Genomic DNA, 23053 nt, shown 5'->3' on the forward strand with positions numbered 1-23053 from the left:
CATCCCTAAAAGGGGCCCTCGACACAGAGCGCCTCTTCTTTGTGTCCATACAATTCCCTCTTGCATTTCTTTGGTGTTGTGAGATATGATCTCAAAATAGGAGGACCCCGGATCATCTCTCATGGCTCCTGTGCCACCCAGCACAGCTACAACACACTCTGTCTTACTCCTATATACCTTGAGGACCAGGGGAGGTGAAGGCAGAGGTACCTTTTAATCTCCACTTACGTTTGTGGGGTGGTACGAGTAGGTCCAGCGTCTTCTGGGGTAGATTGGCCCACACAGAAGATATCTCCTTTCTCAGCTCAGCATCACACTGGTGCTGCTTTGTCCCTGCTGGGCCAGGACAAGGGGGAAAGGGAAGACACGTCAGGAGGAGTTCTGCAGGCCCCTCATTCAGGCAGAGCTGGAGACAGTGCATGTGGAGGCATGGGCAGAGAGACAATGGGGGAGGCGGTGCTAAAGGGAGGATACAGGAAGACACACTGACCTGCACACTAGTTACAGACCTTCCTACAGAGTCCTGGAGATGGCACAACTGTGTGTGCGTGGGTACGTGTGTGTGTGTGTGTGTGTGTGTGTGTGCGCGCACACACGTGTAGGAGAGAATTTAGGGTCTTGCATATGCTCTGCAGTAGAGCTATAACCCCAGCACCGCAAGTATCTTTTGAAGAGTAAAGTTTTAATTTTTATGAAGTGTAATTTATCAGTTTTTTCCTGTATGGTTCATGAATTCAATTTACTTATTGTGTGATTATAGGGGTTGCCCATGGAGGCCAGAAAGTGACATCAGATCCTATCCGTTAGCCTCCTGATGTGGTGCTAGGATCCAAACTCTGATATCCTCGAGAGGAGGACGCTTGCATAACCATCTCTGACTTCTCTCCCCCCCACACTTTTTTTTTTTTTTTTGTCGAGGTAGGGTTTCTCTGTGTCTCTCTGGCTGTCCTAGAACTCACTCTGTAATCCAGGCTGGCCTCTGCCTCCCTGAGTGCTGTGATTAAAGGCGTGCACGGCCTCCCCCGGCTCCATCCCTGATCTCTGAAAACAAGTCTCCACTTAGCTCAGTTGCCAGCATCTCTCTGTCTTCTACAAGTTGTGTCATTTTCGGTTTACCTCTATGGCCCACTTCAGGTTAAGTTCCATAGGAGGGTAACATATGTGCTGTGTGTTGGAAGGCACAGCATTGTTCCCACATAGAAGTCACAAGAAGCAGTGACGGAGAAGCCTAATCAATGGCTGCATTAAATGAGTTCAACGTTAAAAGTGCCCTTATGAGAAGACATCAGAAATCCTGGCCACCCTTCACCTTGTACCCTCAAAAGAAAGGCCTCAGCACGAAGAGACTTCAGAATAAAACCCGCTCTGCAGTCTCCAGAACTTCAAGAAATGCGTTTCCTGTGCAAGCTACCCAGCCTGTGGTATTTTGCCAGGATTCTGTGATGTTTAATCTTGACAGAATTTAGAATCATGCTGCGAACAAACTCTGGGCACGTGTGTGACCGTGTGCTCCAGGAGGTTTGACTGGGAGGGAAGACACGCACTCAAGGTGGGCTGCACAAGAACACCTCCTCTCTGCTTCCAGCCCCTCCCACCATGATGGCCTAGATCCCCTGGACTGGTCAGCTGACACAAACCCCTCCCTTTGAGGCGGCTTTTCGTCAGCTGGTCATCACAGCAACAAGAAAATTAACACACACACTGTTATTAGGGGTAGCAACCTTTTTCTTCTTCTTTTTTTTTTTTTTTTTTTTTTTTTTTGGTGTTTTGAGACAGGGTTTCTCTGTGTAACAGCCCTGGCTGTCCTGGAACTTGCTCTGTAGACCAGACTGGCCTCAAACTCAGAGATCTGCCTGCCTCTGCCTCCCGAGTGCTGGGATTAAAGGCGTGCACCACCACCACCCAGCTCTTCTTTGATTCTTCTTATGAACATTTGAAACTCATTCAATAATAAGGTGTGCAGGGGAACTTTTAGAGTTATCAACAGTGCAGAAGCACTTCATAGCTGCGGCATCATTTCAAGGAACTCTATTGTTAGTTAGCAGTACACAAAACCTTAATGCTTTTGTAGGCTAGCTTTGTGTACCTGTCAATTTCAGTAACTTCAGAAACAGAGTGGAAATAATACCAACTCTGAACACAGGCACTTTCACTTCTTGCTCTCTGTTATTATATAGTTATTATTTAAAACCATTTTTAAGGTTAAATATATTGTGACCATATTCCCCCTCCCCCATCATTTCTATTGTGATCATATTCTCCTCCTCCCCCTCAATTCTAGCTCGTTTCTTTCTCTTATCTTATTACAATGGCTACAACTCAAGTACATCCTTGACAATGAGTGCTGAGGGCTGACCATTGTCTTAATCCTGACTTCAAGAGAGTTTCTATGTTAAATATTGCACTAGCTGTAATTTTTCATAGATATCCTTTATCATACATTTATTGGACATTTCATTTAATTCAAAGTCTACACAGAAATGTTCTTAGCATGAATGAATGTTGGATTTTGTCAGATGCTTCTTTTCCTGTGTGACTGTGGAGATATCATATAGCTCCCTATTATCGTTTGCTATAGTAAGGTACACTGGCTGGGCTTTAGAACATAAAACAGCCTTCCACCACAGGAATAACCCTTGACAATGGCATCATGTACTGTCTTCTTTTATGGACTGATAGATTTGCTTGGTAAAATTGCACTGAAGATTTTTATGTCTAGATTCAGTTCACTAAAATTATACTGAAGAACTTTATACCCACATTCATGCTGTTTTATTTCCTGCCATATCTCTGTGTCCTGTGTCAGAACACAGTACATTTAAGACAGGTTGAAAAATATCCCCTCTTCTATTTCCTGTAAGAGTCTAGACAGTCTGTATTCACTGGAATGTTTAATAGACTTCATCAAGGAAGTCATCGAGGCCTGGAGTTTCCTGCTGGAAGGTGGTTTGCTATCAGTTTACCTAAGAAATATAGTATCACTAAGGTTATCTCATATTTCATGCATATGTGTGGTGTGTGTGAGGCTGTGAGGGGCATATGCACATGTATGTGCACCTGTGTGCTTAATGTGAGGCACCTCTGTGCATGTGTGGAGGCCAGGGGATGACCTTGGGCATCATCTTCACAAAGCTATCTGCCCCCCCCTCCCTCCCTCCCTCCCTCCTTTCCTCCCTCCCTCCCTCTCTTTTTTTGAGATAGCATTTCTTGGCTGTCCTGGAACTCGCTCTGTAGACCATGCTAGCCTCCAATTCACAGAGATCCACCTGCCTCTGCCTCCTGAGTGCTGGAATTAAAGGCGTGTGCCACCACCGCCCAGCTGCTTGCTATGTACCCCTTTTCAAACGGAATCTCACTGTGACCCTGAAGTTCACAAATTGTTTGGCCAGAAACTCCAAAAATATCGTGTTCCCACACCCCTAGTGCTGGAATTACAGGTACCACCATGCCTAGCACTTTTATGTGGACTCTGGATTTATCAAAAGAGTCACTCATCCCCTTAGCCCTGAGCTGATCTACTCTTGAAAGAGCTGGGTAGCTTGTGTTCTTCAAAGAGCTTTCCCATCTCCGCTAAGATGCTGCACTTGCTGACACGATGCCCCCTCGCCATCCTTTACTGTCAGCAGCTGTGACCACACACCTCTTCTGCTCTTGACTTCTGTTATCTGCATCTTTCTTCTTGATTGGTCTAGCTGGAAGTTTGCCTACATTCTTGTTATGATTTTAACCTGGAAACTCTGGCAGACTGAGGGCAAGGGCATTGCAGAGAGTGGGTCAGGCAGAGAGGTGACGACATGCTGGCTGGTTTTGAAGTCAGCATGGAGATGTAAATTAGAAAAATGACAGAATAAGGGTAACTCCAAGATTTTGAACAGGGAACAAAGAACAAAGTTCTCTGTGATGGAGACAGGGAAGAATGCGGAAGGACCTGGAACCAAGGTCTAGCTAGACAAGTCAGTGGGAAAGTTCCTGCAGAGCCTCTGAGTGAAGATGGATAACTTGAGCTACTATTGTCTGAACTGAAATACAAGATTAGAATTCAATATATGCACAAGGATTGGCCAAGGTGGCAACAGCAAGAAGGGGCTCTGAGGCACCCACAGTTCAAGGGTGGTGGGTCGGGGAAACCAAAGGACAGAAAAACGACATTGGACTAAACTCCGAGGAAGGCTGCTGCCCAAATGAAAACTGGAGAAGAGAGATCAGCAGCCTAGTCCCTCAAGTAGCCGGTTCCTATGAAAGAAGAAAAAAGGAACATGGGGGCTGGAGAGAAGGCACAGAGGTTAAAAGCACTGGTTGTTCTTCCAGAGGACCTGAGTTCAATTCCCAGCAACCTCATGGTGGCTCACAACCATCTGTAATGAGCTTTGGTGCCCTCTTCTGGCCTGCAGGCACACATGCAAGCAGAACACTGTATACATAGTGAATAAATAAATCTAAAAGAAATAAAAGAGGAACATCAACAGAGGGGTAAGGGAGAAAGAAACCTTTTAAAGAAAGGAGTGATAAGCGTGTGCTCACATATTGACACAAGTAACCCCAAGAGGATGAAACCATGGGTAACATCCTTAGGGAGATGCTGAAAGAAGATGGGACCTGGAGTACAAAGGAGGCTGGGCCTCCACTCCTCACAACAGAAGAAGCCAAGCTATTACAGCGCAGATGCGGGAGAGTGATGGGGTGGAGGGTCCCTCTAGTAGAGGGGAAGGGAAAGATGCTACAGGCTCCCTATTATATGGCTGGGGCAGGCTATCACTGCTGGATGGAATGATCTAGAACAAGGGATTATAGTTCACTGTGCTGGTTCTTCCCTAATTACGAGGTCACCGTAGTGCTAACACAATCGTCAAGGTAAACAGTGCTAGCAGAGCAGGTAAATCTCTCCAGCTGTGCCCAGACAGAGCCCACTCCTTTATCCTCCTTCTTACGTGAAGTAAATCACTTTAGTGTGGGTGTTGTTCTGTTTTGAAACAGGAAGTCACAGTGCCCAAGGCTGGCAGTAAACGTGCCAAGGATGGGCTGGCCAGTGCCCTCCCTTCCCCAGGGCCCCCCACTCACCTGGGGCAAGCTTGATCTCCAGCGCTGTCCGGATGAGGGCCATCAGCGTGGAGGTGAAGTGCACCGTCATGTCCTCATTGGATATGGGCATGTTCATGCGAACCAGGCGCTGGGGATGAGTAGGGGCAGATCAGGGCCAAGCATGTCAGGCTCACTCCCACCCTACAGTTAGTGTCTGGGCTCTGGAGCTTGGCTTGGCTTCCTGAGAGGGGTCCCGGCAGGTGCCTGGTCCAAGAAGGCTGGGTTGGTGGAAGTTTTGCCAGCATTCTCTCCTCCCGGACCCCACTCTCATCTGAGCTGAGATTCTGCTGGCTAGAGAAGAGCAGAGATCCAAGTAAAAGCTAAAGCAGAGGCTGGGCCAGGACCCTGGCTCCTGCCCACTGCCTGTGAATGCCAAAAGGGTGGGGGATCCAAGACAGAGCGCTACTCCCTGGGACAGCCTAAAAACAGATGGGACCCTGTCCTAGGACTTTGCTTACCTGTCCTCCTCTATCTGCAACTGGGTCATCTAGGAGCCGCAGCCAAAAGGCCTCTCTGAGGTCCAGTCCCGGTGGGGCACGCCTCAAGAGAGAAACTTGCTTAACTCAAGTCTTAACCACACTAACAGGGGCTGGAAAGAAACACTTAATGGTACTTGAAGAGACACACTATCATAGGTCTTAACAGACCTTCCAGAGGCCAGAGCGGAGGTGATGCATAGGGTCTTAGGCTTATTCTGCTCCCATCTGAGTGGCCAGCTCCCTTTCTTTTCTCGGTTTTCAGAGACAAAACACCTTAACACAGGACGTGTCTGAATCAGTCCTCTGGGGCAACTCGGCAGCTGCAAGAGTCTCTCTCTGGCTTTGAGAACATCTGGGCCCTCAAGGAGGACTGAGGTGCATCTGAGGAGCACTCTGTTGGCCAAGAAGCACCCCAGGACTACTGTACCCCACTGTGTCTTCTATACAGGGAGAAAACTAGAGACAGGAGCTCCTCCCTGGGGCAAGCACTCTTCTTTGGGGGCGAGCCACAAAGCCCAGCCCCTAGTACCTTGTCCCCAAGTTCTGTATCTTTGTTGTAAACAGAGGGGGCACAGGGGCACAGAAAACAGGAGGTAGGCTCTTGTCCTACGAATGCTGGCAAAGCCCCACTGGGCACATCCAATTACAGGACCAGGACCTCACGTGTCGTGTATGTTACACACCAGGAAAAACTGCTTCCCAGAGCATGGCGTCCCTGCAGACCAGCACCGATGGCAGTGTGAGAGGCCAGGGAGTTCCTCTTCCAGGGAGGGGGGTTAGGATGGGAATGAGAGAAGAGCAAGCAGACTATTTATAAGAGGGGGAGATCTGTCCAGGACACCAAGGGTTACCCTTATAAGGCTCCCACTTCCCACTGGTTTGCCCCTGGTCATGGAGGGCAGAGAAAGAACCTCAGAGAAGCAGAGTGGCACGACCAGGGCAGACAGGCTCCAGAAATGGCACTCCATGCCTCTCTCAGACCCTCCCCATCGGGCCCCAAGCCACCTGCAACCGACCCGGAAGCCTCCCTTGGTCTGGTCATACCCTGCACCTCGGGATCCGTCGGCATGGCTAGAGAGGGCAGCACAAGCCTTCGTGCCTGCCTCTCTGCCTGATCGGGTGTCATAGGAACAGAGCTCTCCCTCCTGTGGATAGAGACATGCATGCATGCAGGGCCTCTGCGCTTTCAACACACATGCTAGTTGGGGGCAGATAAAGGCAGGAAGAACCCAGAGGCATCTGTGAGTGGTGGGAGAGCTGGTTGGTTCCCACAGACTACACTGAATGACGTGGCAGATGTAAACCTAGGATGGGGTACAGAGACAGAATACGGACAGAGGACGGTGAACCAAAGAGGGAGGCTCTGGCGGAAAGCTCTCTCAGACAGAGGCAAACACAGGGTGCGCTGTTTACTGGGGAGCAGTAGGGGCTGGGGGTGCTGAAGGTAGCACTGCAGGCGGAAGAAGCTTGTGACTGGGCCAGGAAGGAGGACTGGAGGTGTCCTTGCTCACTTCCTTCCTCGTGACTCAGTGATTCGTGACCCCCACCTCAGGGTGTCTGAACACCCATTCCTTTCCAACATCAAGGCACCCCTTCCCACTAGGAAGCTTAGGAAGCCCTTGGAGACTGCAGCTGGGCAGACATCCCTACAAGGCTGAGCTTAGCAGGGGTAGAAGGGTAGGGAAAGAGGTGAGCGGCAGAGGTTCCACCGGCCCTGTGTATCCCCCAAGGCCTGACCCTGCAGACTTGATGACCACCCATGATGGGAGCACAGGGGATAGGGCAGCCGGGTAGTCCCAAGCCCAGAATAAAGCACCCTCTGTCCAAAAAGCATCGGTTTGTCTTCTCATTCTTGGGAAGGCAAAGGAAGGGAAGGGAAAAGGGTGGGGGCAGGGTGGAGTTCACTCTGGCTCCGTTGTCCTGAGCTTCTCAAGGATGTCAGTAATGGGGAAGCCGGGTGGGATGTCAGGGTTAGTGCAGAGACATGTCCCGCTATCTGGGATGGGAGCAATGGGTTTTAGGGTGGTATGGGAGCAGCGGTAAGGCAGCCAGGTACAGCCACACAGCCAGACAAACCCTGAAAAAGCAGGGGGAGCCCATGAGTGCTCTGCGGGCTGAGCAAGGCCCAGGCGGGCCCAGCCAAGCACAGATGGCTCCTGGGTTGGGTGCAGGGTCAGTGCAGGGTCAAGGTCTACCTTGTATGCAACTCGAGCCGGGCATTTCTTCCCCAACCCCAGAGGTGGGGACATGTGTTTCAGCATCTCAAACATGTCATTGTAACTGATGCGCCCACTGGAAACCCGTTCCAGAGGCCAGGCATAGTGGGGTGGTCCACAGGAGAGGCACACGGCAGGAGGGGTAGAGCAGGGAGCGGGCAGGGGAGGAAGCAGACAAGAAAACAGATTCAGTTAACCAAAGTGTCGGGTAAACGCCCCAAATCAAAACAAGTAAAATGAGGGAGTCTCTGCTTGACTTGACCCTTGCTTGCCCCCACCCCCAGCCTCACCTCCTCATAGCAGCCCAGTGCAGGGCAGCGGGCAGGGGTGACGTCTGAGCTAATGAACATGGAGGGGTTGAGGGAGGGCTGCATCGGGGCGGCTTTGGGTTATAAATTTCTGACTTTACTCTTTTAGAACCGTAGACAAGGCCAAATCAGAGAGAACTATTTCACCATGCAGGAAGCACTGGCCAGGCTGTGTGGGGCCAGGACGGCTGCCACTGAGAGCCACAACAGCAACTCCTGCCTCAGTGGGCAGCTCAGCTCTGCTTCCAAGTAAGGCCAGAGGCTAAAGTGGAGAAAGAGCTACGACAGACTAGAAAACCAGAGAAGGAGCCCCGGAGCTCTTAGGGGACTAAACTTAAAGACAGGGCAAGTCAGCTCCAAGCCCAGAGACGCCCGAGGCCAGCCCAGGGCAGGGCTGCTGCTGAGGTCAGGGCTGGATGGGAAGGAGACCGCAGGAAGGGAGGAGCTGAGTAAGCTGTGGCCTGTCGCCACTGGTGCCTCTGATAGCACGGGTTGGGACCAACAGGTTGGATGTGCCCCTTGTGGGGCCTGGAACCCACGGTTGGGGACTCAGGGGAGCATCTTGGGGCTGGTGAAGCATCTTCCCAAGTCGAGAGGCTGGGGCTTCCCTCTACCCCAGGGCACCTGCCTGTGGGCTTGGGGTCTCAGAGACACAGCAGAGTCCAGCCTTTCTCCAGAGGGCAGATCTGCCCAGACCCTGCCCTCCGCTCCCAGTTCCAGGCCAGGGCTTTTCTCCCTGAGCTGAGCACATCAATCCAGAAGCGACGCAGGAGGGCTCCTCTTTCTTGTCCCCTCTCTTCCCTCCCCCAGGGACCTGAAAGCCTCTCTGGCCCACAAGGACCCTGCTCCTTGTTGCACCACATCCATACTTCTCCTCTGGGCTCTCAGCCTCTGGCCTGTCCGACCAGCAGCCCATTCATAAGAGCCTGCAGGAATGCTGGGTGTGATGGCTGTTGCTTTGGTAAAGGCAGGACCTGTCTCACCCACAACCCTTCCCCCAGCCCCACTCCCCACACCCAGTCAGCTGGGCCTGCTAGACTCAGCCTAGCCAGGTCAGAGAACTCCTTGGGCCCTGTCTCGAAGGCTGCCTGCCTCCAGCCAGCTGGATGGGTTGGGGAGATAAGACAGGGAACCACAGTATCCAGGATGCTGGAATGCAGGGCAGGGCAGGACAGAGGAAAGAGAAGGTGAGGTGTTGTCATTCCCGAGTCAGGCAGGGAGTGTGTGCAGTGTTTGCGATTCGGGCAGGGAAGTATGTCAGATGGAGGCTCTGAAGTTGCAAACCTTGTAGGCCAACCTACGAGGGCAGTTCTTTCCTAAGCCAACGGGTGGCGCAATACAACGCAACAAACTGTACATATCCTTATAATGAATCCGGCAACTGGAAAGGAAATGTCACAGGTTATGGCAACAAGGCATGATGGAGCCCGTCCCACCGACCCACCCAGTCTGCAATGGAAGATGAGCTGTGAGGTGGGTGAGAGTTACGACTAGACAGTACTTCCTAGGGGGACCTGGAGTCCAGTGCTCCCCGGAAAGTGGCAGCCCCAAGATAATCCCTACAGTGAATGAAGCCAGGAAACACTCAGAATAACATGCTGTCTATGCCCGTGGCACCCCCATGAGCCCCGCTTTGCACGCTGTGCCGCACCTATCATTGGCCGGTCTCGGTGGCGTTGCCCATGCATTTGCTGTCTATCCCGTCTTTCAGTTCCCCAATGCCAAAGCCCTTCTCCACACGGCTCCTCCTCCTGACCTTTGCTTTCACCACCATGACACGCCCCACCCAGTTCTCAGACCCTGCGCAGAAGTACACAGCTAAATGCCTCTAATTTGCCCCCAATCTCCCTGGGCACACTGGTGACCCCTGGAATTTGGCCAGCACTGACCCCCTTTCTCCTGTTTCTACCCCTCTTAGTTCAATCAGCAGCAAACCACGCCCAGTTTGCTTCTGTGTTTACCCCTGATTTTCTAATCTTGCTGGACCCCAGGGACAACGGCAATGGGGGGCCATTACATCAAGTCTGTAATATGACAGCAGCATCACGTGGGCATGACACTGTTAATCCTGCTATTTCTGGAGATTTTCCCAAAAATATTCAAAAGCTCTCCTACTGTCTACCAAGAAAAAAAAACCAGTTACCCCATTTAACACTATTTCAACCTCATTCTCTGTTTTTAGTACTCGCTCGAGCCTCATATCATCCACCCTGCACGCCCCTCACATCTGTGCCCACCCAGCAACCTAGAACTCAGCTCATCTTCCGCTCGCCTCCTTTCGTACAGTTCCCATGCCACATGACCTCTCCCTCCTCCACAACTTCCTGGCCTCAAGCTGTGGCCACGCGACTAACCCATCACACAGCCTTGCTCACGGTTTCATCTTTGGGACCCAGACCAGGACACAGCAGATGCTGAGGAAATGCTTACTGAGCAGATGGGTGAATATGTGACTGTCATTGTCATTTTGAGTCTCCGTGCCTCAACACTCTGTGTTGAAGCCACAAGAGGGAGGCTGGAGAAAGGCATCCACAGCTCCCAGGAGCTCCATGCCTTTCTAGTATCCCACAACATGTATAAGCTCACACAGTGCACAAATGACACATAAACACCCTAACATGTACATACATGCATACATACATACATACATGTAATGACTTAGAGGCACATAACATACATGTATACTTCCCATACATACATAGTTGTGTATACATTAACAGTCTGTCACACACATACAGAGATAAACTCACATGGATACACAAAACATGTTTGTATACATGCATGTACCTATGTGTGCATAATGTATGTACATATTTTTGTGCACATGCATAGGACACATAGACTCCTTCACATAAACACACATGCATATGTTGATACACATCTGTGCTTGTGAATACACATACACAAATGTTAGAAAATTTGACCGTTTGTGTGTGGTTTCAGTTTTTCTCAGATGATGAGAAAATCATGTGGTCGCTTGGGAAATAGACAACCACCTGCCAGGTGTGCAGTGACCCTGTCCAGATGTAGGGTCCAGCTCTAACCTGTTGGGTGTACCTTCAAGTCTCAGTTCCTGGAGTAGTGTGGAGGGGAACCAACATCAACCTCAACGCTCACTGGTGTACTTGTACTTTGGGTTACTTGATCCTGTCTTCTGGCCATGTGTCACCTCTGCCTCAAGGCTTGTGTTTGGCCATCTCTTCGACTTTCCCGTTACTTCCAGGACCCCTAGTTCCTCAACTCTTGAATTAGGAAACAGACTGAAGTCTACTGTGCATGATTGCACGGCTGTACTCAGGCCAAGTCCATTCGCTAAGCACTACTGTGCACGTTACTCCCTCTCTTGGTTACAACCGAAGGTAGGAACTGGGGACGCTGTTCCTTTGCAGCTGGCCTTCAGTGCAAGGTGCACTGTACAGAACATCTGTTTCCTGCAGCACATATTCCTCTTGGGAAAACATCCCAGAAACAACAGTGACTCTTCAGGTCATAGTCAGGATCACTGGGGAGTGCTAAGGAGCAATTCTGCAGTTGGAGCCTGTCCTGCCCTTTTTATGCCAAGTCTAGTGTCTCCATTGCATCCCACCCCAGTGACATACCTAACCACAGAACCAGTGTAATATTCCTGGGCCTATGCATCTCAGTAAGGGTCTTGGACATTGTAGGGAAAGCATATGGATATATCAGAGATGAGAAGACTCTGCAAAGTAAAAACTGATCAAGTACAAATGCAATAACAACAACAAATGGTTCTGTTGCCTCTGGCCTATGTAAAAACTGAAGATTTCTCATATAAATGGAAAATATACATGGAGATGTTGTCAGTCCAAATAGCCCCAACAGAAGAGACCTGAGTCCCAGGCTCCTAATTCAATGCTGTGAAACTTCTAGGACTACAGCTTCATGAAGCACCTCAGAAAGCACCTGTGAGAGGCAGACGGGCAGGTGGGGAACTGAATAAACCACCGTCTTCTTGTCCATCTCTAGGGGCCGAGGAGAGGCTGAAGGACAGGGGCAACAGCAATCTAGCCCAGCAGAAGAAAGTCTAGCTATCCCTCAAGTCCTCTGGGTAGACCGAGCACTCCTGTGCTGAGCATCAAGTTAGGGAAGAGGGGGCAGAATCCAAGGGCTCCTTGGGAAGCGGGACCCTGGCCAGTAGTCTGATCATATCTTCTAGCTCTCCACCAGAAACCTAAACATCCTCCAGGGTCTTAATCAGACGCCTGAGCATGCCCAGCCCAACCACCTCCTCCAGGCTCTCCATGAGGAACCTGACTATCATCAGTCAACTGACTCTCCCATAGAAAAATGCTGAGCACAGACCTATGACAGGCAGACCAGGGCAGGCAGGGAACTGCGTACAGCTGCAGTTTTCTCGTCCATCCCTAGGGCGTAGGAAGTGAACGCTCATTCATTCAGAGAAAACTGTTCATCCCCAGCACAGTCCTTGAACAATCATGGTAAACGAGACAAGAGGCCTGTATCTCCCCATCAGTCAGCTCCTGCAGCCTCTTTCTCTATAACCTATCTTACAGGGAAGAGCCCTCAGCGATCACCACTTGAGCTACTGAATAAGAGAATACGTGACCGAGCAGTTAAATAAGAAATAACTGAGCACGTGAATGTGTGGGTATGACGGTCAATGCTGAGTGTCAGCAGAACGGGATCAAGAATCCCAGGGAACAAGCCTCTGAGCCATCTCTCTGTGAGAATGTCTAGGCTGTATTGAGATGAGAAGCCCCAGTCTAAATGTAGGGGAGATATTTCCAAGGGTTGGGGTCCCAGACTGAAGGAAAAGAAAAACGGGAGCTGAACCCCAGCATCCATTTATGACTGTGACCAGCTGTCTCAGGCTCCCGCCACTATGCCTTCCCTCCATGCTAGGTTTATCAATTCTTAAACTATAATCCCAAACTAGCCGGACTGTGGTGGCACACACCTTTAATCCTAGCACTCGGGAAGCAGAGGCAGGTGGATCTCTGTGAGTTTGAGGCCAGCCTGGTCTACAGAGAGAGCTCCAGGACAGCCAAGGGCTATACAGAGAAACCCTGCCTCAAAAAACAAAAGCAAGCAAACAAACAAAAACCTATAAGCCAAAATAGATTTTCTTCCTTAAGTTGTTTTTTTTGTGAGATAGATACAATCACAGAACCAAAAAAGTCATTAACACAATGAAGAAGTGAACAAGGAAACAGGTGAGAGAAGATGAAGGCATGCACGAGGAAATGAAATGAGCAGTCAGAGTATTCGGGGCCAGGTAGGCGAAGGGATGCACACACACACACAGATGGAGAGCCCCTGGTGTCCTGCTTGCCTGCCTTCCTGAATATGGTCTCTGGCGTGAGAGATTCGTATGACAGAATGTTTTAGGGCTCTCTGTGGAACCTGGCGTCAAACAACTTTGACTTTTGAACCCAAAACACTCTGTGAGGCCCTTGCTGTCTAGAAACAAATCACACCTAACTTACATGGCATAGTAACTGTTTCCTGCGTTGGTTAAAGGAGCAGAAACATAATAAGACCTTCCCAGTTCCTCTGGTTTTAATAAAACTCCACCTAGCAACCTACAACATGCAATTAGGGCTAGGAACAGACATACACATTGGCTCCTGTCTCCAAAAGAAATGGTAGAGAGGAAAACCCAAGTCCATCCAGAGAAATATTTAAAGCTCACATTATAGACGGTAGGATAGAGTTGGCACAGTGCCAGCCTAACTAGTACACATCTCTGGGCTCAGTCACCAAGACTTCAAACATCAGCAGCAGCGGCAGCAAAACCCACATGTGACATTTGCTCTCAAGCCCCTTCCACATCTGTCTCTTCGTCCTCCCGCACTGGATCACATGCTCCCTCACACAAGCCTTGGAAGAAGGCAGGACACTTCTGTGCAAAGAGCCCTGGAAATGTCCCCGACCCCCAGGCATAGGCACTGTCCTGAGGAGCATACTGAGGGTCTCAAAGACTGTGTCTCTGTTCCAGAGTTGCACCAAGGCATGGGGCCAAAGAGGAACGTGTCCTGAAAGGGGGACCAGTGCGGAACCGGGTTAAGTCCCTAAGCCTCAGACCAACACCTGAGGGGGACATGCACATAGGGCTGTCTAAGTCCACCCTGGCCCTGTCTGGAGAGCCACAGGTTAATGACAGCCCTGAGGACCATAGAGCGCTGGCGCTCACTCACCACGCAGCTGGGTCGTACTCAGCCCAGACTCGAATGAATTCATCTAGGTGGTGAGGCCCTAGGATGGAAGAGTCCCGCGTGAGGTACTCAAAATTGTCCATGATCACAGCAACAAAGAGGTTCAGCATCTGCAGGGAGGAGAAGAGGTGAAACATGATCCGGTTGGCCTCCTTACCCGCCCTCCAGCTCTGCCCACTCTTATTGGTAAGGCCCCCTTGCACTGGGACTTCCAGCGTATCCTCAGTCTCGGAGATTCTTAACCCCAGAAATCCCAATTTTTACTCCTGAAAAGACAGAAAGACTAAAAGACAGAAAATCATTTCCCTACAAGCGCCGCTGTCAAAAATGACCTGAACGGACTACAGGCGGCACTGCTGTACTGCCCGGTACTCCCATGCGGCCCCTGCAGCGTGTTCAATAAGCCTGCCAGTCATCTGAAACAATACATAGACGTTAAAACCAAGAGCCATGGTGTTCAGATAATTTCTAGATTATTGACTTTCTTTGACTGGCTTATACATCTATCCTTATGTCAATAACACTATTTTGATTGCTATTGTTCTGTGCGAAGTCTAGGCTGGCAAGAGCTTGCTATACAGCAGAAGATGGCCTTACATTTCTGATCCTCCACCTTCTAAGTACTGGAATTATAGGTACGTGCCCACCACACCCAGTTTATGCCATGCTGGGAATCAAACCCAGGATTTTGTGGATGCTAGGCAAGCATTCTGCCAGGCACAGAGGTGCACATATGTAACCCAGCACTAGTGAAGCTCATGCAACAGCTGGCCTAGCCAAACTGATGCACTCTAGGTTCAGTAGGGGCCCTGTTTCAAAAAAAAAATAAGGTAGAGAGCAAATTTAGGAAGATACCTGGCATGAACCTCTGGCTTCCACATGCATATGCACCCCCTACACATGCATGCACACACTCATAGAAACACATACATAAACACACAAACATGAAAGGGGAGGAGGCTGGAGAAACAACTCGCAGTTAAGAACATCTGGAGTTAGGTTTACCACATCCATATAGGTGGCTCACAACTGCCTGTGACCCTCCAGGGAAGATAATACCCTCTTCTGGCCTTTTGGGACACACTTACACAGTGAGATGTGCATATGCAAAAATAAAAATAAGGATATCTTTTATTTTTTTTTTTTCGAGACAGGGTTTCCCTGTAGTTTCTAGAGCCTGTCCTGGAACTAGCTCTTGTAGACCAGGCTGGCCTCGAACTCACAGAGATCTGCCTGCCTCTGCCTCCCAAGTGCTGGGATTAAAGGCATGCGCCACCACCGCCCGGCGATATCTTTTATTTTTAAGGAAAAAGCTCAGATTTCTGGATCCTTTCTCCAGATCTATAGTAAGCCTGAGGCAGAACCCAGTACTTCTCCTCTCCTCCTTGGGTGTATGTGTATATTGTGTGTAGTTGTTCCTGTTTTCTGGTGCGGACCCTGAGCTTCAGTGACACAGTCAGCTCCACACTGCACTCCTCTCAGCCCTGGAGTCACGTACTCCCCTCAGCCCTGGGGTCATGTACTCCCCTCAGCACTGGGGTCACATACTCCCCTCAGCACTGGGGTTATGTACTCCCCTTAGCACTGGGGTCACATACTCCCCTTAGCACTGGGGTTACGTACTCCCCTTAGCACTGGGGTCACATACTCCCCTCAGCACTGGGGTCACATACTCCCCTCAGCACTGGGGTTACACATAAGCACCACTCTCGCATAGGTGCTAAGGAACTCGGGTCCTCCTGCTTGGGTGGCAGGCACTTACCACCTGAGCCATTTTCCTAGCCCAAGGGCTCTGCACTTCTAACAGGTACTCGAGAGATTCGTGCAGCTTACGGCTGACACACGAGTTGCTGGGCTGTGCGTCATGGACACAGAAGCACAGTTCAGCCGCACTGCCACTTCGACACAGGGCTAACTCATTCACATATCCAGCCCCGAGATCTGCGTGGTGTCTCTCCTGCCTTCTAACCTACACCGGCAGAGCTGCATGCGTCCATCAGAGGGAGGGTCCACACTTAGTGCTTAGAAAATTCCAGAGCATGGCTCTCGTTTCTCTTCTTTAATCAGCTCTACCTTCAAGTTGTAGATGAGCCCTCCCCAAATCTCTCAACCTCCTCTTGGCCACTGTGGACTCCCCACTCATTCTGCAGCTCCATCCCTTACTGTCCAAGGTTCCTGGGGTTCCACATGCCTGAGGACCAGGCCACCAACCTTTTACATCTAATCCCAGAGTCACTTACTCAGCAACCCAGGCACCCTGAACTCCATTGCCACAGTGCACACAGGCTTTTAGCATGGGACTAGCATATAATGTGGACTTGATCAAACTCAGGACCCAACAAAGGTGACAGGCAAACGTGGCCCAAGGAAAGGACTTACCAGGAAGGAACAAAGGAAGATGAAGGAGACGAAATAAAAGTAGGCAAAGTCGCTCCCACACTCACTGGCATTGGCATGGGGATCGCAGGCCCGGTTGCCCAGACAAGACAGCATGATCTCATGCCAGGCCTCCCCAGTGGCACTCCTGAGAAGGACAGAGTGGTAAGCACACAAAGTCAGGCCCAGGGGGAGCTGTCCAGCAAGCCCAGAGCCTGGGTGGCAGAGCCATTGGGACAGCGGGGTAGAGGGAACTTCCTCTTACGAGGTTTTCGTACAAGTGCAGAACCCGGATGACAGATTTCCAAACCGACAACCAACTGAGAAAGCCCTGGAAGTGGTCTATGCACTGGGAGCTTGCCCGCCGTGCACACTCACTCCCGTGTGCACACAACATGCTCCAGCACGCTCCTGACTTTTGAAGCAGTCTTCCTCGTCCTCGTCCTCCTTTAACTCTGTGGCCAGTCTAGTGACCACTTTCTGCATTCTGCCACCAGCCTGCCATCAGGAAGACCACTGTTCCCCTGTGACAGCCCTGAACAGAGTGCCTGCGTGGCCTCCCGCTGTCTCGCAATGTCCCAGCAGGGCGGGGTGTAGCTGCTCTTTCCACTCCGTCCCCATTTCCGTGATCCTTCTCAGTCACTGTGAAGCCCAAACTCATGTACCTGTCCTGGGGCTTGGGAACTTGTTAGGTGGGACAGCCTCCCCTTTCCCACCTAACATCTTCTGCTGTGCTCTGTCTACTTTCACCTCAGTCACCGCTTCTGTTTATAGACGGGTGACCAGCAAAGACAACAAAAGGTCTCCGCGTGTATGCATAGCTGGTCCTGGGTAAGAGCAGAGACCACTGCCCATTGACGTCACCAGGGGTGGGCTGCTGTCCCACCCGAGCCAGCATGACTGAGAGAAGCACTTCTCATGGCAGAAAGCTCAGGAAGAACAGAAATCTTTGAGAACAAAGGCCTCAAACTGAAGCTGATTTCCTAAGTTTGCTTCAAATCTGTGTGCCATGAGGCAGAAGCCCAGAGAAACACGGTTTGGGAAAGTGTAAACCTGGCGATTTGAAGATTCTCTCTAAGTAACTCAGGGAATGGGGTGTGGGATGGTGGCTGCTTTCCTCCAGGAGACTGCAGTGAGACAAGGCTCATCTACAGACAAGCTGGGGAGGAAGGGGTACACCGCAGGACGGGTGACATTTGCATTCAGGAACAGCTGGAGTAAAATCTCAGGAAGGGGTCCCTAGTCAGGGTCTGAACACAGTGCACCTCACTGTCAATCTCTGCAAAGAGCCCATTTCCTCAGTCTAGAGCCAGAGATGGCTAATAAAAGACCATAAGAGGCAGAGAGGTATCTCTCACGTTCCTCCTACTTCAAGCCTCAGAACACTTCTGAGGAAGACTGGGGGTGTCTACAGCCCTAGAGTTCGTGCAGATGGGCCTCTTGCTCTGGCCCCTGAGTGTCATTTGCTACTTTTCTGAAGGCACCCAGGAGTCTGGGCCACTGTGGTTCCAGCGAGAGCAATGGGGGAAGGGCAGAGCGTGGAGGCATGTTCAGACCAGCAGTTTGGTGGAGCTGGCTCCTCTCTCTAAGTAGCTGAAAACAACCTGGGGGTCCTGTTTCTCCTTTATCCATTGATGCAGGTGCTGCCAGTACCGTGATCGGGTCCAAGGGGACCTTGCCAAGCACCTGCTGCCCGCCCACACTGCACCGCCTCCAGACACCTTTCGGCTCTCACTGGGGAGCAGTGCTACAGGTTAGGTTGGCACAGGGGCCACAGGATCCCTCCCCCAGGTACTTCTTTTCTATCAAGAGGAGGCAGACAAGAGCCCTTTGGAAAAAATAATTAGAAAGTAAAAGAACTGGAAGGACCACTCGACAGAAATGGCATTATTTTGGTTCTGGAAGGAAAGTGGTCCCCATGAATGGAACTGATCCTTGTCCACCACAAGTGAAGAATGGACACACTCTTTAGGTGAACAACAGCACACCTGAACAACAGCATCAAGGCTTGCAGAAATGTTCGGAAGTTGTTGTGTCGGTTGATACTGGTGTCGTCATCAAGGGCAATGTTTCCAAAAACCTGAAATGGAGAAAAATAACAGAATATCGGCGCTGGGTTTTGGGAGCTATACTCACTAGATGGGGCGAGAGAAAGTGTGCATGCAACACTGAAGGCAGCACAAGAGATGGGGTTGCCTGGGACTACCGCAGGTCCCAACACAGACAACCTTTGGGCGGAGCACACTCATCCCACGGCTCCGTGCACGCGGCTGGGGCTCGGAGTCTACCCATGGATGCAAGTCTGAGTAGCCCGGATACATGGGGCTTGGGCTCCGCTTTGACTAGGAAGGAAGCCTTTTAGGTCACTCTCTAATCTAAAACTATAATTAGGTTGGTAACAGCTTGGGGGAACGCTCTTTGGGCTCTCCTGTGCAAACAGCACAATGGGCAATCTAACAGACTGCTTCCAGGATAAGAAATGCAGATGAGTCAGGAACCAACCTAAGCCTAATACCCAGACTAAGCGAAAGTCTATGAACTATCATCGTTCCACAAAGATCAGGGAAACACATGTTATTGGACACCCACAGACAAAAGCAACAAAAAATGTACATGTTTGTTTTAAATAGCATCAAATCTCAGGAAAGCTTTAAACTGAGAAAACTGCAGTCTGGAATAAGAGCCTTAGAATTCATGAAGCTCAAGGCTTTGGCGCCTCCTGTCTACACTGTCCAGAAGTGGCCACATTTACAGTTAGGATGCTGGTTTAAATCTTCTGAATGTTCTTTTGCCCTGAAGAATTAGCACAGCAGTATGCTTTGACAAAATAAAAACTAAGTTATTGTCGAGTTCAATGATTTGGGGGCGGGGGTTCTGCTTACACTCTGGGAAGGATTTTAGCAGTAGCATCTGACCTTTTACTGGCTGCCTGACAGCACGAGGCCACCAGTCAGATGCTGGTGACTAATCTCAAAGTGCCTGGATGGACATCCTAACCCCTGGTGGACCTCACTTTCAAAAACACCAAAGTATGGCTCCCCAGGGAAACGGGAATGAGCAAAATGGGTGGCTGTGAGCCCAGCCTGTGCTATCCTGGTTTCCTCTGCCACAACGCAGCGCTTCTGGGGCTGAATTCAATGCTTACATCAGTATCTGGTTCACAGTAAATGATCGCTTCATTGAATTATCATCATTTAATGACAGTGGCCCATATCCCTTTCACCCGGCAGACAGGAGCCCTGTGTCCAATCCAGTCTGGGCAGGTGGCACCCACCTGCATGCCGATGATGGCGTAGATGAAGAACAGCATGGCAATGAGGAGGCACACGTAGGGCAGCGCCTGGAGACACATGAGCACATCAGCTCCAGGGCATCCCTGAGGCTACACAAACCTCAGCCTGGCCCAACTCCACCCCACTGAGGACTGAGCCCTTTTAGCAGCAAGTGGCCCTGTCTGCTTGTCTATGACCTGAGAGCACAAACCTAGCTCAGAGTTGTATGGGTGTTAGGAAAATAACCTACTGCTTACTCAGAACGTCTTTAGGGATCTGCACTAGGACAGTAGATGCTGAAGAGGCACGCACGACCTGCCCTCGCTCAGCCATCTAGAGGAAGGTCCACTCTGAGTGGTGGAGAGGAAGCGTGGCAAAGGAAGAGAAACAGAAACTGCCCAAGGGAGCTGTCCAGCCCTTACCGGAGCCCTGCTTTACCTTAAAGGACTGGACGAAGGTCCATAGCAGGATGCGGATGGTGTAGCCCTGGCGAAGCAGTTTGATCAGCCGTGCCGCTCGGAAGAGGCGGAGGAAGCTCAAGTTGATGAAGTTGTTCTGCAAAAAAGAAGCGTTGTTTGGAATCTCTCTCAAAAAGGGCAGACAGGCTGCGTCCACCCTACAACCCTTCCCCAGGTTCCCGTGACCCCCAAAGAAATGTGGTTAAAAGAAATGAGAAGGAAACCATTGCTTTAGCCTAAGCAGCAACTGGCTGCACAGAAATCCTTCCGAAAGAAGAGCTTGTCACCGTAAGTCACTTCTCAAGCAGCAAGTCAGAGAAAATCCCTTCACACTAGGGCCATTCCCCAACAGTAAAAGACATAAAGAAAAACTCCAATGTCCCCCTTCTGCCAGGTAGTGCTGGGAGATCACCTATGAACCTCGAATATTGGCAACCTCTCCCAGAACACTGCCAAACTGTCCAGGTACTCTCCAGGGGCATTCCTGAAGTGACCCCTGCCTGAGCTTAGCAGTCAATCTTCCCTTCTGGGCTCAATCAGGAAAGGTCTTGCTTGTCTGAGCCACTAGCTGGCTTCTCTGGGAGTGGTCCAGATGTTAGCAGACATTCTCATAAGGGGCAGGTGTGGTCACTGCTGTTGTTACCATAGAAGCTATCCGTGCCACCCACACTCAGGCCTCTGCTCTAGAGAACCCAGGACATTGGGCATTGCTTACTTAACCAAGGGTTCAAAACCAAGCACATGAAAATAATAAGCCATTAAACCCCAGACTCTAAAGATTACCTGACCCTGGGCACCTTGGGTTACTGACAGGCCTTTTCGGGGCTCTGGATCTGTGGTGGTATCCACGTGCTGACAGCATACCTGTGCAGCCAGGTGTTGTCTGCCTATTTAGACACCAGGCGCCTATGCTATCACCTGAAAGCAACTTCCTACTGTTTGGCATTTTTCAATATGCAAGCAGCTCAGGCTCATACACGTTTGTGTTGTCAAGATTCAGTGACGAATGAAAAGGAAAGAGGAGACAAATGTTGAATGAGACAGAAGAGCAGGACAGTACATGCAGACACAGAAGCAGAAACAGGCTGAGAAGATGCTCCGGGGTTGCCCATCTCTGTGGGGGGATGGCTTTCATGCCGACATCCAATGGACATCTGCCTTGTCTGTTGCTTCCACTCTTGGGAACGGATTTGTATGGCTCTCAACCAGAGTAACAATGTTTCTGGACTGTTTATGCAAGGGGTGAGGTATAGTCACCATGACGGTGATTCTGGGCAGGATGTGAGTGTCTTAGAAGCAGCACTGATTTCAAACACTATACAGAAGGGTCTGTGGACACGGAGGGGCCCCAAACTATGTCCAAATCAGCAATGGGGCAAATATCACCTCAGGGCATGACCCTGAAAGATGACACCGCTGGCAGACTCCTAGCTCGCAATGAGGAAAGAATCTCGCGTATAGACATTGGGGCCAAGAACCACTGTCTACTAATACCAAGGATTAGTAGGCAGGAGGCAGGCACCCGCCTCTCTCCAGGCTTCTATTTGGTAACTAACTGTTCAGTTGGGTTTAAGGGACAGAGATTAGAGCAATACAACGCTTGCCCAACTCAAAGCAGCCTGTGCCTGTCAAAGAGAAGACCTCCTGAAGAGGGGGAAAATAAGGGCTTCTTGTAGTAAAGGCAGGCTGGAAGGCAATAGGGATGGTGGGGAGGCACCGTAAGCAGCAGCATATCTGGATGACCTGAGGTACGAAGGCAAGACTGAACTATGGTCATCTCTACTTTGGTGACAAAGATTCACACCCCTCACCCAAGCTTTCCTCTTGGGAGCTCCGTGAGTGCTCAGGACTGGAATGGGCAGCAACAGATGGGCAACCCTAGAGTACCGTGAGATTAGATGCTGAGGACTGCCAGATGCCCCAAGCATTAAGTGACAGGCTAGGCAACCACCATGCCAATCACATGCAGGATGGCAAAGGACAAGCAGACAGCTGTGCGTCGTGTACTTTCACCTCTGGCTGGGTCATCTCACTGGTGGTCAGTATACCTGTCCTGTGCTCCCAGGACCCATGGTTTCTGCTGCACAGGAAGCCCTTGCTTCTGCTTCACTAAGTCACAGGCATGGGTAGTCTCACTGCAGGGATCACTGACCCTGAGGAGACACCAGTCCCTAAAACTTTAGTCTCAGCCTCTGCTCACAACCTGGAGAGGCATCCATACCCAGTTGATGAGGCATAACTGATGGAGAGGGGGAGCTGAAAGTATACTAAGCATTGTAAGACACTCCCAAGAAGGATAGCTGGACTTATTCCAGACCTTAAGGCCTGGCATCCAACCCCACCATGGCCTCTAATTAGTCACGAGACCTTGTTCCTGAATGTCACCTGAGCATGATGCCCAGATCTATGGACACAGGCTGGTCAAGCACCAAAGGACAAAATTCTGCAGTTCTAAACCAGCTATTCTCTTTCGTTCATTTGAAAGGGATAGAGAGGGAAAGAGACAGACAGACACTGGGTGGTCGTATGGGCTATGTAGAGGAAGGTAAGAGACAAGGAGGTACACGGTCAACAAGACAAAACAACAGCCTACAGAATGGGAAAAGATCTTCACCAACCCCACATCAGACTGAGGGCTGATCTCCAAAATATACTCAAAAAAATTGGT

General features: G+C 50.4%; 1 protein-coding gene across 3 annotated transcripts in view; it reads right to left on the reverse strand.

Annotated features, from left to right (window-relative positions):
- The window catches only part of Cacna1b (calcium voltage-gated channel subunit alpha1 B), a 157522-nt gene that overhangs the window by 7583 nt on the left and 126886 nt on the right, over positions 1–23053 (reverse strand). For 2 of the 3 annotated variants that reach the window (XM_038335864.1, XM_038335863.1), the window contains exons 33-40: positions 20366–20482; positions 19930–19995; positions 18644–18735; positions 16659–16803; positions 14262–14389; positions 7754–7850; positions 5059–5167; positions 229–336 (exon numbers count right to left, since the gene is read on the reverse strand). In XM_038335864.1, coding sequence (XP_038191792.1) covers positions 229–336; positions 5059–5167; positions 7754–7850; positions 14262–14389; positions 16659–16803; positions 18644–18735; positions 19930–19995; positions 20366–20482 — 862 coding nt within the window. The remainder of the gene's footprint in view (positions 1–228; positions 337–5058; positions 5168–7753; positions 7851–14261; positions 14390–16658; positions 16804–18643; positions 18736–19929; positions 19996–20365; positions 20483–23053) is intronic. The other variant, XM_038335865.1, reaches the window with a different exon arrangement.

Source organism: Arvicola amphibius, chromosome 7 (genome assembly GCF_903992535.2).
Source record: "Arvicola amphibius chromosome 7, mArvAmp1.2, whole genome shotgun sequence".
In the NCBI taxonomy this organism is placed as follows: domain Eukaryota; kingdom Metazoa; phylum Chordata; class Mammalia; order Rodentia; family Cricetidae; genus Arvicola; species Arvicola amphibius.